Source organism: Hylobates moloch, unplaced genomic scaffold, assembly GCF_009828535.3.
Source record: "Hylobates moloch isolate HMO894 unplaced genomic scaffold, HMol_V3 SCAFFOLD_18, whole genome shotgun sequence".
Classification (NCBI taxonomy): Eukaryota; Metazoa; Chordata; class Mammalia; order Primates; family Hylobatidae; genus Hylobates; species Hylobates moloch.
The window spans coordinates 28,524,795-28,542,547 of NW_026652293.1; the positions used below are offsets into that span (position 1 = coordinate 28,524,795).

Consider the following 17,753-nt stretch of genomic DNA (forward strand, 5'->3'; position numbering starts at 1 on the left):
TCACATGGCAAGAGCTGAGCAAGAGAGAGGAGAAAGTGCCAGGCTCCCTTCAAACAACTAGCTCTCATGTGAACTAAGGGAATAAGAACTCACCTATCCCCAAGGGGATGGCTCTAAGCCATTAATGAGGGATCCGCCCCCATGACCCAAACACCTCCCACCAGGCCCTACCTCCAACATTGGGGATTACATCTCAACTTGAGATTTGAAGGGGACAAAAGATCCAAACTATATCAAGTGGCTTCTTTTAGCGTCAGTGATGATTACCTTGAAGGGTGTTATGAGCAGCCTAGGGTCAAGTGAATTGTACTAACGCCATGCCCAGCACAAGCTGTAATAAACAAGTAGGACTAGAGATAACATACCTGTGCCAAAAATGCTGGTATATCAAAATGTGGAAGAATCCCTTCCATTGCTTTTAGTCCTTCCATTATTGAGTAATCTGCTTTCAGTATAAGACCTGGCACTGTTTTATAAACAATTTAGGAAAGAGAATGTGATACTAACTTTGGTGGCAGGGATATGAAAGGAATTCAGTGCTCAAGAATCTTGAAAACTGTGATGAATAATGTAGTTTCAGCTGAGGTTATTTTGTGTGGCCCCTGTGGGCTGATCACTTGTTTGAATGTTTTTGTTGTGGAATATTAAATAGTCAAAATTGATTGATCAACTAATATGTGTCAGGCACTGTCCTAGACAGTTTTCAATATACAGAATATTTTATTTGCTCCTCATGAAACCCTGTGATATGGGCATCTTATTATCCTCATTTTGCAGGTGAGAAAATTGAGGCTCAGAGAGAGAAGCTCAATGAAACACAGCCCCTAACTTACGCTTTTTCTTCAGTTCATTAATGTTGATGTTTTATTTAGTTGGTTTTAATTCAGGAATGCACTGAGCGTCTTCTATGCTGAACCTTTGTGAAAATGTAGGTTGTATTTGTTTGAAGCCTGCAATGGGTGGAGCAGCTCTTCTGTATACAGCAGGGCAGGATGGCCCTAGTGCAAGAGTTACAGTAAACAACTGGCTTTTTTCTTCTTAATTCCTTAGTTCAGCTTGAGGACTTTATCCTGGTGCTTGCCTAAGGGACACCCTCATCACCATTATCATCATCATTTTAATTATGATCAATTATGGAACATTTTCTATGTGCCAGCTATCGTGCTGAGCACTTTACTGCATTATTTCATGGAATCATTAGAATAACCTTATGAGGCTGCTACTCTTGTTTTCTTCATTTAACATGTGAGCAGAAAGAAGTAACTCACATGAGTTCTCACAGCTGGCAAGTAGTAGAGATGGGATTTGAACCTGTCTGATTCCAGAGTCCATCTTCCTAACCACAGTGGTATTTTGCTCCAACATCAGAATTTTTTTTTTTTAATTAGAGATGGGGTCTTGCTCCGTTTCCCAGGCTGGAGTACAGTGGTGCAATCATAGCTCATCACAATCTCAAACTCCTGGCTTCAAGCAGTGTTCCTGCCTCAGCTTCCCAAAGTGCTAGCTTACAAGCATGAGCCACCAAGCCAGACCGTCCCCTGCCTCAACACCAGACTTTGCTCTCAGTCTTAGGATCCCTACATTGGGTACTTATTTATTTGGATTTAGATAGGTTTAATCTAAAATCCAGATACACTTGCCAAATAACTTTAAGTTCCCCCCCAGAACATGTGATGTTGTTAGCTATATCATACATAGTTTGAACTAGTTATTAGATTAATTACCTAAAGAAGCTGCAATTGCTTCTTTATAAGCCCTACCTGGTGGATGATGTGTTAATGGGACAGTATGCAGATATTCAAATCACAGAAGCATTTTTCTCATATATCAGAAGAGAGCATTATGGCACCTCACCAGAAGCAGGGCGTCCCTGGGGAGGCTTGGTGATGTGGCAGAAAATCAGCTTTCAGAGCTTTATAGAGTTCATCATAAAATGACATCCACCTTCTTTCATTTCAATCCAAGTGCTTTCAAGAGTACAAGAATTAACCTTAGAAATTAACAGGCTGCTTTTCTGATAGACCAAACAGTGGCTACTTGGACCTAAAGGGCAAATTTTATTCATCATTTATATATTTTAGTAAAGTGAGATTTGTTCTCGTTGTTGGAATTCCCACACTGTCCCACTCCTATGTAAGAAAATTATAGACAAGCATAGAGAATTACACTGCATAAAAGCTGATGGCATAATAACCAATTAGATGATTATAAAGCCTGAGTATATTAAAGTATTATGCAAATACTGATTAATAGTAATACCATAAATGCACAGAGCAAGCAAAAGCATGCCTGATTCAAATTATAGGAGCTTTTATTTGCATTTCTACAGAATCTATTATTAGTGGGTCTCAAAGCACCTTACAACTAATAATTATTAAAGCTCATAAACATGACCAGTAAATGCCATGTTATGAAGTGAATATGAAAGAATTCCTCTTTACCTCATTTATATTTTAAGACCTAAATTCCCAAACAAAAATAGGATTCTCTGCATATGGAGAGTATTCATACATTATGGGTGTTTTTGGCTATGGTTCTATAGGCTTAGAAACGGGTTGCTATGGATTCAAGGCTTTCCTATTGAGTACCTCAATCTATGTAGTTAGAACTCTTCACTTATTTTTGAAATTTTACCTACATGATAGCTCTAAACAAATCTTGCCAGTATATTTTAATATCTCTTTATTGACTGTAATATCAAATTTTAAAAGCAAAAATGATGTCGAGTTCACATGAAAGTACTTTAAAATATTTTGGAATATTACATCAAGTTTATTTTTCCTCAAGCTGTACCCTGTTCTGCGGACTCATCGCTTATGAGCACAATCAGTGAAGCCTGTGTTTCTTTCTGTACCCTGCAGCAAGTAGTTGAAATGTTGTAAGGGTTTCTAATCTGCATGAGAATGCTCCTACACCCTTTCCCCTCTATTCCTCCTTCTCTCTTCCCTCCTTTGCAATTTCCATACTCTCTAAGCTAAGCACAGATTGGAAAGGCAAGAATGTTTCAGGTGTCTGACTCTCCCTGTCCCTCCATCTCAAGTCCTCAAGCTTCCCCCACATGGTTCATACTCAGTTTGATTTACTTCTGGTACTGAGATACAATTTAATATATTGCAGTTTCTGGTCATTGTGAGGCAGCTGGACTTTTGTACTGTACTTATACTTCAATGGCATGCAGATCCAAAGAAATGTGTGGACTAATGAGCACCTTCCTTTATAGTTAGGATGCTGGAGACTCGAGAGTCGAATGACTTGACTGAGGTTGTACAGCTGGTTTCTGCCTCACAGAATCGAGAACAGAGCTCAGGTCTCTAGGCTCTTAAACCAAAGTTTCCCCTTCTATCTCGTGGTAGTTATATACTGCTTTGAATCACACACAAAAATTTTAAACCGGAAATATTGGAGCAGAGTGAGAGGAAACACTTTGTTGGTTTTATCCAGGACTGTGAGTCACAAGACTAGAGGTGGAGCCTCAGGGATCTGAAGAAAAAGGGAGTGATGGCCAGGTGTGGTGCCTCACGCCTATAATCCCCGCACTTTGGGAGGCCGAGGTGGGCAGATCACCTGAGGTTGGGAGTTTGAGACCAGCCTGACCAACATGGAGAAACCCCGTCTCTACTAAAAATACAAAATTAGCTGAGCATGGTGGCACATACCTGTAATCCCAGCTACTCGGGAGGCTGAGGCAGGAGAATCGCTTGAACCTGGGAGGTGAAAGTTGTGGTGAGCCAAGATTGTGCCATTGCACTCCAGCCTGGGCAACAAGATGGAAACTCTGTCTCAAGAAAAAAAAAAAAAAGGGAGTTATGTGCTTGCAGAATTGAAGGTATAGACCTGGGATTATCATTTGGAGGGAGGAGCTGAATGATTGGAGGGAGATGCTGAATGACTGGAGGCCGAGGGGAATAAAGAGCAAGTAGAAGTGGAGAGAGGGCAAGGTAGAAGAGCAATCTTAGGAGGATTACAAGGATGGTTGAGTTTGTGGCCATGGCGATAGGTTATTGATAGAAAATAAAGCAAAACTCAATAGGTTACGGGATGGATGGTCCTTAGGGTCTGTGAAGCCTCTCAGGATGATGCCAGAAGGAGAGGGAGAGATGGGGCATGTGCAGCAGGTAGCCAGGTTGTCCAGGAACACAGACTACTGGCAAATCCCTGGGAAACAGGGGTTACTGGAGGGATGGAAACAGAGACTGGAAGGATGGTTTTTGGAACTCTGTAGATAGGTGTATATTCTGTGCTATACTTAAGAATTCTAATTTTCATATTTTTCTAGGGAAAACTGAGGCTGCCATCAAAAACTTCAGTCCCTACTACAGTCGTCAGTACTCTGTGGCTTTCTGCAATCATGTGCGCAGTGAAGTAGAACAGCAAAGAGATTTAACATCACAGCTTTTGAAGACCAAGGTAAGCCATGGATATTTGGTTTACATGTTTTTCCCCTTGAAGAAGGCTATATAGCACACAATATTTCTGAAATAAACAATAATTTGAACGGCAGTTTTAAAAACTCTGCTCTGAAGTCGTTTCATGCTCAAAAAACTCTGTTTGCCTGGAAGTTAAAATGTATGATTTCTTGTTGCTGATATAATCCATATAAAAAGGAAATTAGCATGAATCCAAAATTGTTATGTATTTTTCCCACATGGATGCTTTGTTCGTACAAGAAAATTTGACTTGCTGTAGTGAAGTTTTGGTCATTGATCAAATATGATTTTCTCTTTGAACCCCCTAATTTATTCTTACTCCTTTGCTCCATTATAATAAGTAACCACCACCTCAACAAATGTTTGTTAGCACCTACTATGTGCTAGGCTATAGTCCAAGAACTGGGGAATTAAGACAAGTTCTCTGCCTTCCTGGAGTTTATATTCACATGCAGGAAACAGATAATAAACAAATTAATATCAGGTGACATCAGATAATAATAAATGCTAAAAAGAAAAATAAAGTGAGTCTTATTTTATTTTTGAGACAGAGTCTTGCTCTGTGGTTCAGGCTGCAGTGCAGTGGTGCAATCGCGGCTCACTGCAACCTCTGCTTTCTGGGTTCAAGTGATTCTCCTGCCTCAGCCTCCTGAGTGGCTGGGATTACAGGTGCACACCATCACACCCAGCTAATTATTGTATTTTTAGTAGAGACAGGATATTCACCACGTTGGCCAGGCTGGTCTTGAACTCCTACCTCAAGTGATCCACCTGCCTCGGCCTCCCAAAGTGCTGGGATTACAGGTGTGAGCCACCGCGCCCAGCCTAGAGCCTTATTTTAGAGAAGGTGGTTAGGGAAGCCCTCCGTGGAGATAACATTTAAGCAGAAACTGGAGTGCAATGAGAGTAGGCTGTGTGAATATTCATGGGAAGAATATTCCAGGCCTATGGAACAGCAAGTGTGAAGACCCTGCCACACAGAGGAAGGTCGGTCTGCTGGGAGCACTGTGAGCAAGGGAGGAGGGACGAACAATGACAGCAGAGAGATAGATCAGGAGCACATCATGTCAACATGCAGGTCACAACAGGGTTTTGATTTTGTTTTGTGATGGGAAGTCTCCCACTGGAGGGTATTGAATACAGAGTGACATATAATTTTAGATGCTCTGTCTGGCCTCTCTGTAAAGAATAGACTATGGGGCGAGAGGGGAGAACAGAAACTGGCAAGCAGGATACTGTAGCATCCGAGGGAAGAATGATGCCAAATTGGACTGGGATGGTGATGGCCATGGTTGTGAGGAGAGGTGTTTATGATAGAGCTGACAGAACATACTGTTAGGTTGGATGGGAGATAATAGAAGAAGAGAGAAATCAGTGATGACTTCTTGGTTTTTAACCAGAGCAAATAAGTGGATGGAGTTGCCTTTTACTTAGAAGGAAGAGTCGGAGTGAATGGGATCACGAGTTCCCTTTTGACCATGTTAAGTTTGAGATGCTAGTGTGGAAATGTTGAATAGGCCATTAGATGTTTTCATTTGGAGCTCAGCAGAGTGATTGAGGCTGGAGAATAGAAATTTGGAAGATGTTAGCTTATAACTAGTATTAAGGCCATGGGCCATATAAGAGGGAAAGAATATAGACAGAGAAAAGAAACAGTACACTGGCCACTTCAGCATTAGGAGATCAGAAAAAGGAGAAGGATCCAGCAAAATGGACTAAGAAGGAACAGTCTATGGAGCAGGAGAAAAATCAGAAAAGTATAATGTCCCAGAAGGCAAATAAAAAAGGGGTTTCAAAATTAAGAACTCAATCCCATTTATAATCATTTATAATAGCCACCCCCACCCACCACCACACACACACACACACACACACACACACACACTTAGGAGTACATTTAACCAAGGAGATGAAAGATCTCTACAAGGACTACAAAACATGGATGAAAGAAATTGTAGGCAACATAAACTAATGGAAACAATCCCATGCTCACAGATTGGAAAAATCACTATCATTAAAATGACCATGTTCCCCAAAGCAATATACAGCTCCAATTCAATTGCTATCAAATTACCAATGTCATTTTACACAAAATTAGAAAAATTAATCCTAAAGTTCATATGGAACAAATAAAAGCCTGAATAGCCAAAGCACGCCCAAGCAAGGGAACAAATCTGGAGACATCGCATTGCCTGAGTTCAAATTATACTACAAGGCTATACTAACTAAATCAGCATGGTACTGGTACAAAAATAGACACATAGACCAATGGAACAGAATGGAGAACCCAAAAATAAAGCCACATACCTACAACCAACTGATCTTTGATAAAATCAACAAAAATAAATAATGAAGAACGGATACCCCATTCAATAAAAGGTGCTGAGAAAACTGGCTAGCCATATGCAGAAGAATGAAACTGGACCCCTATCTCTCACCATATACAAAAATTAACTTGAGATGGATTAAAAACCTAAATGTAAGACTTGAAACTATAGAAATCTTAAAAGAAAACTTAGGAAAAACTCTTCTGGACATTTGCCTAGGCAAAGAATTTGTGATGAAGACCCCAAAAACAAATGCAACAAAAACAAAAATAGACAAATGGGACTTAGTTATACTAAAAATCCTATACACAAAAAAGAAATATTCAACAAAATAAACAGATAACCTACAAAATGGGAGAAATATTTGCAAATTATGCCCCTAACAAAGGACTAATATCCAGAATCTACAAGAAACTCAACAAGAAAAAACAACCCCATTAAAAACTGGGCAAAGGACATGAACAGACATTTCTCAAAAGAAGACATACAAGTGGACAACAAACACATGAAAACATACTCAGTATCACCAATCATCAGAGAAATGTATATTAAAACCACACCAAGATATCATCTTACAGCAGTAAGAATGGATGTCATTAAAAAGTCAAAAAATAACAGATGATGTGGATGTGGAGAAAAGGAAATGCTCATACACTGTTAGTGGGAATGTAATTAGTTCAACCCCTAGGGAAAATAGTATGGAGATATCACAAATAACTAAAAAAGAACTATCACTCGACTCAGCAATCCTACTACTGGGTATCTACCCAAAGGAAAATAAATCATTATATAAAAAGACTCCCGTATGCGTGTGTTTATCACAGCACTGTTTTTAATAGCAAAGCCATGGAACCAACCCAAGTGTGCACCAGTGGTTGATTGGATAAAGAAAATGTGGTTTGTATACACCACAGGATGCTACACAGTCGTAAAAAAGAACAAAATCATATCCTTTGCAACAACATGGATGGAGCTGGAGGCCATTATCCTAAGTGAACTAACTCAGAAACAGAAAATCAAATACCACATGTTTTCACTTATAAGCAGGAGCTAAATAATGGGTACACATGGACATAAAGACGGAGACAATAGACTCTGGAGACTCCAAAAGTGGGGAAAGTGGGAGAGGAGTAAGGGTTGAAAAATTACCTATTGGGTACAATGTTCAAGATTTGGGTAATGGGTACACTAGAAGCCCAGTCCCCACCCTTATAAGTAATACCCATGTAAGAAACACATGTACCCCTTGAATATAAAATTTAAAAAACTAAAAATAAGAAAGAAGGGATTTCAAGAGAGAATAAGTGATAAGTGAGTCACATAATGCTGAGAAGTTAACTTAACCAATATATTTAGCAGCATGAGTACGTAGGGATAAGTGATTGCTTTCCCTCATAAAAGAGTGATCTCAAAACTTAGGGAGCTTGTTAAAATGCACATTCTGGCCCACAGCCCCAGAGATTCTGATATAGTAAGTCTATGGTGAGGCTCCATTTTTTAACAAGCTTATCAGTTGATTAAGTGGTCCAGGTTTTAAGAAAAGGTGCAGGTAAGAACTATGAAGTTCAGCTTATGCCATGGTTTCAGTTTCATTTAAAAAGAGATTCTCTCTTACCTTTTAATGAGGCAAGATAGGAGACTGCCGCATTATCTGTCTCCTATCTTGCCTCATTAAGCAATGGGATTTGGAAGGGAATTTGTTTCATCTCTTAGATGATTCTTAAAAGAAATTGGCATATCTATTTTTTTCTGTATAGTTCATTTAAAATTTTACTTGAAAGTAGAGGGGTAAATTTCTGAAGGCACTAAGATTTTTTAATAAAGGGAAAATAGATGTAAATTCAGTGACATGTAAAAGACAAGAGGCCCATTTGTATATTTTGAAATAATATGAAAATTACACAATGAAGCAGGATGGGAATTATTCTTACAGTTAACCCAATGGAAGACGTTAACTAGGAATCTAATGGAAATGCCTGCACAACACATATATCACCACGGTTAATGAGAAATCCTCAAACTTTTCAGTAGAAGAGGTAGAACTCAGGTGTTCTGGCTTGATACCTGCTTGCTCTTTAACCAAATAGCAAACATGATCTCCTTGAGTAGCACGGAGAGGGGTCCCCATGGCTTTGGGTTTAGGAAAACCATTGAGAATTGGAGGCTGCATCAGCAGGTGTAATGAATAGGGGAACGGTCTGTTAATTCTCCCGCTTTGTGGGGATTAACCCTGAGACATGTTCAGGGTGTCCAGGTAGATATCCACACTTACACTTTCCTGCCTCACTCCCTCTCTCCCATAGAGTTTATCAAGCATTTATTGAGTGCCACATGTATGCAAGGCATAATAACCTTATTACTATAATTCCTTCTACCGTATGCTTCTGTTGCTATAGCATAATAGAGGGAAATGAAAATCATAAAAATACCAATAAGACAAGTATTTACATTGGGTCAAGTGGAGTAGGCAAGGGAAATTGTGGGGGGAGAGGAGGAAGCAACAGTTTCCCCAGGATCTCAGTGGAAGATAGTTTCCTAAACTATTCCTTGAAATACCATGGATAACTTAGTGGTAACAAGGTGTGTTATCTTTTGCTGTGATAGTTAATTGTATTCATCTTCTTTAAGCCACCATTGGCGCCTGGAACTATTTTGTATGAAGCAGAGCTATCACAATTTTCTGAAGACATAAAGAAGTGGAAGGAGAGATACATTGTAGTTAAAAATGATTATGCTGTGGAGAGCTATGAGAATAAAGAGGTAAGACACTTCTTTGTTACTACTGGTTCTTGCATTACTAAAAGTTTGGCTGGGTTCATTGGTGTGCCCTCTCCTTCCTACAAGGCTATAGTAACTAAATCAGCGTGGTACTGGTACAAAAATAGAGATTGATTCATTCAATAAGCACTCATTCTTGTAGGTATCTATTTCAGCTAACAGATACTGATTGAATGCCTACTGCATACCAACTGCTATACAAGGTTCTGGGTATACAGCAGTTGGTAAGACAGATGCTTGCCGTCTAGTGGCAAGACAGACTTTGAACAAGTGATTGCAAGTGAGTATGAAGATAGAAAGGCCAGTATTTGGCATAGGAGCGTTTCCTGTGATCATTCAGCCTGGAGGTCTTTCTCAGACACCATCCTGATGTCTCTGCTCTGTGTCCGTGTCTTCCCACTCTGAAGCCCTGTGCGTGACAGGTGGCTGAGGAGTTATTTCATAGGTTGTTATTAAATTTGAAGCTGCCTGGGTTTGCCTGGGTTCCTAGGAATTCAGAATACCTCACATACTTTATTTCCATGGACGTATTTTTTTTTTATTTAACTTTTTTTCTGGTTATTTCACTATTTTCCTTGTCTGTAAAATGTGGAGAAAATGAGATAATGGGTGTAAAGCATTCAGCACCTGGGAGGACTTCAGTCTTTATTGGTTCCCATTTCTTTCCTTATGTAACAAGGTAGTGTAGTAAAGGGGAAAGAATATCAGGCAGTGAATTTGGCAAACTAAAGGTTAGGTTGAGTTGTGCCGTTAACTAGAAGTGAACTCGTTGACAAGTGACTTCTTGTCTTCAGGCCTCAATTAAGCTAAACAGTTAGGTCAAATGATCCCACTATCCTCCCAGATCTCATACTGCACACATTTTTTAGTCTGCATAGACCCTCAAGCTCCCTTTGAAATGAACAGTTACTATTTATCAGTGAACGACAGTAACAGATTTAAAACTCTGGTCTCTGGCCTCTAAGCTCAAGAATAGTCAAGATGGTTGGGTGCAGTAGCTCATGCCTGTAATCCCAGCACTTTGGGAGGTCAAGGCAGGTGGATCACCTGAGGTCAGGAGTTAGAGATCAGCATGGCCAACATGGTAAAACCCCATCTCTACTAAAAATACAAAAATTAGCTGGGCGTGCTGCTGCATGCCTGTAGTCTCAGATACTCAGGAGGGTGAGGCAGGAGAATCACTTGAACTTGGGAGGTGGAGGTTGGAGTGAGCTGAGATCACCCCACTGCACTCCAGACTGGGTGACAGAGCGAGACTCCAGCTCAAAAAAAAAAAAAAAAAAGAGTGGTCAAGATAGTCTTCACAGAGCACTGTGAGGACTACTCCTGATGCTAAACCATTAGGAAGAGGCTTCAGACTGGCAGACCAATCTGTTTCCTTCCCATTTCTGATGGAAAATAGAAATAAAATATACTACAAACTTATTTCACAGGCTACCAGGCAAAGCTCAAGTGCTCTCTTGGGTAGACTTAGTCTTTTCAACATTTATTAAGCTAATATTTTCTCTGCTTATCAATATTAGGATTTTATTCAACACTTAATTTGTACTCAGCAACAAAGTATCAATACACTAAAATAGTGATGATAATAATAAGACACCTTATCTTTTGTATGACTCATTACAACTTCCTTTCAGAGGAGCTTGAAGAGGGACAGTGTAGCATAATATGGTTCATATTATGGGCTTTGACTCATACCTTTACCACTTACTAGATAGGTGCCCTTGCCTAAGTTATAAATCTTGAGCCTCAGTTTTCTCATCTGTAAAATGGGATCCGCGTGATTTCTTTGCCACGGTGTTGAAATGAGTAAGTGAATGAATGTACTGAAGCATTTAGCGTATGGCTGGGCCTGTGGTAAAGCTAGAGCTGGGTGTGGAGCAGTTGTTGGTATGATTGCTACTAACCCATCGGGAGGAAACAGCCCTAGATCTTGTTCTTGGATTTATTAAAGTTTTTCACTGCATTTAACACTAACTGAAGTTTCATTTTGAATCAAATGATGGTGTTTTTCCTCTTTTCACTTATTTCAGCTTGCTCTCTCAGCTTGCAGTTTGTACATTGCACTGCTTTTTCTTTGTTCATCGTTTTTAACTGAACCTGTTCAAATTGTTAACATATGGTGACTTAATTTGGTAATAACCAAGAGTTTTTCGAAACTTGGAATTTTTTAAAAGTCCATGCAGTTTGTCATAATTTCTCAAAGTTTTAATAATATCTTCTTTTTTTTAATTTATGGAAGTATCTTATAAAATTATATCTAAGAATTATGCATTTAAGTACCTGTAAGTTGTCTATTATTTTAATTATTTTATTTAGAGTCCAATTTTGGCTGGCAATTACACAGGAAAAGTAAAACATTCTCACTTGATAATCAGTTTCTATTTTGTGTGCACCGGGGCTGGACAGACATGAATATGAATCCTGGATGTGTCACCTACTCACTGCTGGGCCATGGGCAAGTTATTCAGTCTCTTTGAGCTTCACGTTTCCCATTTGAAAAATGGAGATAACATGTAATACATAGTACTGTTTTGAGGATTAAGTGGTATAATGCTTATAAAAGCCAATACTGGGGCCTGTTATAACTAATAATACAATTCACTTTTGAGTCCAGTCTAAATCAAATTGCTTGTAAATCTTCTTAATATCATACAAGTTTAGATTCTTCTCTCAATATTATTGTTTCACTATAATGTAGCTCCGTGGGAGTTCTTAGAGCTTTAAGGTATTATTTCATGGGGAACCCTCCATTATGTATAGATCCTCCTTCCTGGGTTAATCATTTATTCAGAAGAGTCCTCCAATCTTCTTTCTTTGGATGAATAGGTCAGGCTGCCAGAATTCTGTGTTAGTGGGTATATTCTGGTTCCCTCACATGCTTAAGCAGTTGATTAGTTGTTGTTACAAGTACGAAGACAAGCCTAAGCCTTTTAGATATCTGAGAGTTTGTTTTATTTGGATCTCCTCACTATCTTATTGTGTTATCGTTACTCTGATTATGTTGGTCAGATCAACATTATTTAGTTATTTCCAAGAGTAAATTCTAGATTTTGGGTCTCAAAGTTTCTTAGTTTCAATTCTCAACTTGCCTTTAGATTACTAGTTTCAGAATTTTGCCTTGACTTAAGCCCTCCCGTCAGATGCACATACTTAAATGTTACCTTATCTGTATGTCCTTGTGGGCATATGTGCTTACCAAACTGCTTTAGCAATGCCCTGTGCCTCTTTTCTGTGTCTCAAATAGCAGAGCTTCTTGTCTGCTGGCCAGAATTTGTTCTGATGTCACAGTGCTGTACTTCCATCTCAACCATTTTGCTGCAAAACAGTTTCACATCTGAGGGCAAAATAGTGGCATATTTTATGCCAACATTTTAATGTTTTGATGAAAATCCATGGTAACTATCATTGCAGCTACGTGTTCCACAGTCTCATTAGTCATCATATGTGGCCCACATCAGTCATCAAGCATTCTGTGCAGTATTTGTGTGATCGTCACCTTTGTGGTTACTATCAGAATGATTTAGGTGTTAGCATCTGAAATGGCAAATGTGGTGTGGACTTTCTGGGTTACTGAGATTATGTTTTCCACATTCAAGAACATACCTAGGGTGAATCTCCCTGAGATTAGGGACTCTGATTTACCATGTTGTGACTGTCACATGAAAGTATTAAAATATTACCTTGCCATTAGCAGGTATTCAAAACATATTTTTTGAGTAAATGACTATAACTCAATAACATAGTATGGGGATTGCTATCTCTGAATGTCTGAATCTGTCCATTTGTTATATCCCTGATATTTTCCAAAAATCAAATGGGGAAAAAGATATCATTCCTGTATGCCTTTCCTTCCCCAGGCCTATCAGAGAGGAGCTGCTCCTAAATGTCGAATTCTTCCAGCTGGTGGCAAGGTGTTAACCTCAGAAGATGAATATAATCTATTGTCCGACAGGCATTTCCCAGACCCTCTTGGTGAGTTGCTGATCATTCTTTTCCAAGGCAAAATGACTAAGCTTCTTTGTTTAGCTGGAGCAGTGGTTCTCAGTGAAGGAGAGGGATTTCCCTCCAGGGACATTTGGCAGCATCTGGAGACATTTTTGTTTGTCACAATTGGAAGGGGGGTGCTATGGCATTTAATGAATAGAGGCCAGGGATGCGACAAAACATCCTATCATGCACAGGACAGACCCTAACAATGAAGGGTTATCTGGCACAAAGTATCAGCAGTGCCAGGGTTGAGAAACCCTGGGCTAGACACTCATGTCCCATAGACAAGTGGAAGATGTGATTTCTCTAGTTTAGAAAAACATTTTACCACTTCCATTATTTCTAATCCCATTCAATAATACACAGTCAGTCTCTGTGTTTCTAGCACATGGAAAATGTGCTGTCAGCCAGGTATCTTGAAGCTTTTGGAATATATTGCAGGCTTTGATAGCACTCCACAAGGCAGCAGAAATAAACAGGTAGGGCCCAGTCCGTGAAATGTACAATCCCATCTTTTAGTAAGCAAGCCTGGACCTGTCAGGGAATACTATTTTTCTAATTTTAGGATGATATGCAACTAAATACCCTAAATAGACAAAAAACCTTTTAATAAGTGTTACAGTAACTCATAGCTACTGTGAAAAAAAAAAAAGCATTGCCTTAATTTGCATATCTATAAATAAAGCTGGGATGCTGCCGTGGAAAGATAATTGGGAGATTGGATTTTTATCTAGTTCTGGCTGTGCCACTTACCAAATGCTTTAGCTTAGCCGGCTGCCGAACGGCTCTGGTTTCTGTTTCTCCAACTCAAAAACAGGGCTTTGAACTTAAAAACCTAGAAGGGTCTTTCTACCTCTAACCTTCTTTGATTCTCATTCATTCCACTTTTTACATGTGGAGAAATGACGGATGATATATAGACCAAATAGGGCAATTCATAGAGATTCATGAAGTGTGGATAATGTAATAACTCCATTTGGCTTTGCATAAATCATACTACGTAGTAATTACTTGGTTCTTGAAGAGAGCCCTGGTTCTTATTAACAGACATAATAATTTTATTAGAATTTATGAAGAAAAACATAATCATTTTATCAATTGTTATTTTGGTGCTGAGTGCTTAGCATAGTGTTTTTAATAACACAATTACAGGATTGGTACATGGACCATAAACCAAGATTAACAAATTATTACTAAGTAATTCATGCTAAAACAACACTTTATGTGCACTATGCATATTATCATATTTTCTTTTACATCTACTTATATGCCCTCGATGGTGGAGCTACAGCTAGAAATGGGAATACCAACATGTCGACTCATCCAAATCTCTCTAAAACTTTCCAATGAAATCAGTCAGAAGAGACAATATGTTTATTGATTTATTGCTGGAATCATATTGGAAGGAATGAAAAGGACTAAAAAACACAAGTCCTATGTGATTAATCCCAGTTGGCCCAAGGCTTCAGATTGGGGCATTTCAATGACTTTTTAAAATTGTGTGTTGTGACCTTCTGACTTTTAAAATAGAATATTCTACAGTAGATCAGTTGTGATATTCTTGTAACTCAGAAAAAATTCACTGATGGCATCTGGAAAATTGTTGTAAAAGGTTGAGAGATAACTAGAGGCTAATAGGAATGAATTTTATGGGTTTGTTGAGGCTTTTTAAATGCAAAGGGTCAATGTTGCTTTTGGTTGCTTGTACAAAATTATGACATTCTTGGAGAGGGCAAGGATTGTTTGATAGAACCATGTCAGTCAAGAAGAGTGACTCTGTGATATTATTTCTACCGGAAAGAATAAAGGCATAATAAAGATGGGATGCTTATGAATAAGTGCATTTCTTGGAAAAAGCACTAGAGGCTTATGAATAAGTACATTTCTTTTTCTTTTTTCTTGTTCTTTTTTTTTTTTTTTTTTTTTTTTTTTTTTGGAGACAGAGTCTCACTCTGTTGCCCAGGCTGGAATGCAGTTGTGTGATCATGGCTCACTGTAGCCTCAACCTCCTGGGCTCAAGTAATCCTCCCACCTCAGCCTCTCGAGTAGCTGGGACAACAGCTATATGCCACTATGCCCAGAAAAACAAAACAAACAAAAAAACAAAAAATGAATTGCAGAGACAATGATCTCACTCTGTTGCCTAAGCTGGTCTTCAACTCCTAAGCTCAAGTGACCCTCCTGCCTTGGCCTCCCAAAGTGCTGGGATTATAGGCATAAGCCACCACGCCTGGCCAATAAGTGTATTCTTTACAGAGTGTTCAGCTAAGTTGATACAGAAGAAAATGCCCCCATGTTTTGTTAAAGTAATTCACTTGTTTGGCATTTTACTGGTTAGAATCTGGTTCACTGCATACAATAAAAAACTCAAAAGTTTTATTATCTCACTAACGATATTTGGATATTAGTCCAGGGCCGGTGTGGACTAAATTTGTCAGAAGCTCAGGCTCTTTCTCGCTTTCTCCCCCTTTATTTCTAGGTTGTGGCCCCTATTGGCAGAGTCCAGGGTGGCTGCTGAGCTCCTACCATAGCATTCTTATTCCAGATAATAGGGAGGAGAAAAGGAAAGGAGGAGGGTACAGTCACTTTCTTTAGAGATACCTCCAGGAAGTTTCATATGCCACTTCAGCTTATATCTTACTGGACAGATCTTAGTAGCTGTGGGCTCACCAAGCTGCAAAGGAGGCTGGAAATGTAGTCTTATTTTATGTAGTCACTTGCCCAGCTAAAAATCAGGGGCCTTATTCTCCCCAGAAAGGGAAATAGATATTGTGTTACAACTACAGGTGTCTCTACAGCATTCAATCATTCATTCATTTGCTCATTTTCATGTTGATTCATTCCCAACATTGTGCTAGGTCCTGGTGGGCCGTGGCTTGTGCTGGCAATGCATTCTGCTTTGTTACCTGCAGATTCCAGGACACTGGAACAGGGCTCCCATATATCCCCAGAAATTTATTCTTTATTTAAACCAATCCAGATTGATTGATTGACCGATTGATTTTGAGATGGAGTTTCGCTGTGTCACCCAGGCTGGAGTGCAGTGGCATGATCTCAGCTCACTGCAACCTCTGCCTCCCAGGTTCAAGCGATTCTCCTGCCTCAGCCTCCTGAGTAGCTGGGATTACAGGTGCGCACCACCACGCCTGGGTAATTTTTGTATTTTTAATAGAGATGGGGTTTCACCATGTTGGTCAGGCTGGTCTCGAACTCCTGACCTCGTGATCCACCCTCCTTGGACTCCCAAAGTGCTGAGATTACAGGCACGAGCAATCCTGATTTATTAATTTGCCAGAACTGACACAGTTCTGTAGCCTCCCATGTGGTTATGATTCATTTCCCTGTATTCCCAGTGCTTTCAATGGCCTCTTAGAGAGACCCTCTTCCTTACCTTTCCCTGAGATTGGTGCCTAATACGTACGCAGGAAGCACAGAACTAACGTTTTCTTCTGCTTGTTCTCTGTGACTCTGGAAAAAGTTGGGACTCATTTAACCAAGTGCAATATCATGTAATAGGAATGCATGGAAAGGAGTGAAGTTTATGTAGGGGTTCTGAATAGTAGTGGGTTTAAAATGAGTTTCTTGGAATTGATTTTGAGGGAAGAGGTAAAAGTCCCATTGTCTAGGGCATTAAAAACATATCCTAGGCCAACATCGCACACTTTTCACTCAACAAACTGAAGTTGAACATCTGCTAAGTTCCATGACTGTGCTGTGGGCTAAGGATACAAAGCTATGGAAGATGCAGTCTGCGTCTCTAGGTGTTCACAGTGGGTAGCAGAGGTTCTGCTCCCTGGGGAGGGGAACAGCATGGGAATCCATCTCACTCCCCTCCCCTGCCTCCCCACCCTGAGTGCGGGCGCTGCGCATGAAAACAGGTCATTGCAGTGTTTGGGGAGAACAGAGTAGGGAGCACCTAACTCTGTCTCTGGTGGCAGTGGGATGTGCCAGCAAAGGCATCCCAGAGGAGTGGCTTTTGAACTGACTTTTGAAGGATGAATGAGAATTTTTTTATGGGAAAGCATGATGGAAAGGAAGGAAGAGAGGGTTCTATGGACTGTAGGAACAACATAAAAAGTCACGGAATGGGTGAACACATCCTGGGAGGGTACAGACTGAAAGTGGAGGGGAAGCCAGCACAGAACAGGGCAGGCACCGATGCTTAGCGAGGAGATGGAGAGAGTCGGCAGAGGAACCAATAAAGGTGATAAGAAACAAAATTCTACAAAGC

The 17,753-nt window shown here is 39.8% G+C and overlaps 1 protein-coding gene across 2 annotated transcripts in view; it reads left to right on the forward strand.

Annotated features, from left to right (window-relative positions):
- Positions 1-17,753, forward strand: part of NIBAN1 (niban apoptosis regulator 1) — a 189,671-nt gene that overhangs the window by 69,699 nt on the left and 102,219 nt on the right. For both annotated transcript variants that reach the window (XM_032136874.2, XM_032136875.2), the window contains exons 2-4: positions 4,277-4,407; positions 9,383-9,514; positions 13,393-13,507. In XM_032136874.2, coding sequence (XP_031992765.1) covers positions 4,277-4,407; positions 9,383-9,514; positions 13,393-13,507 — 378 coding nt within the window. The remainder of the gene's footprint in view (positions 1-4,276; positions 4,408-9,382; positions 9,515-13,392; positions 13,508-17,753) is intronic.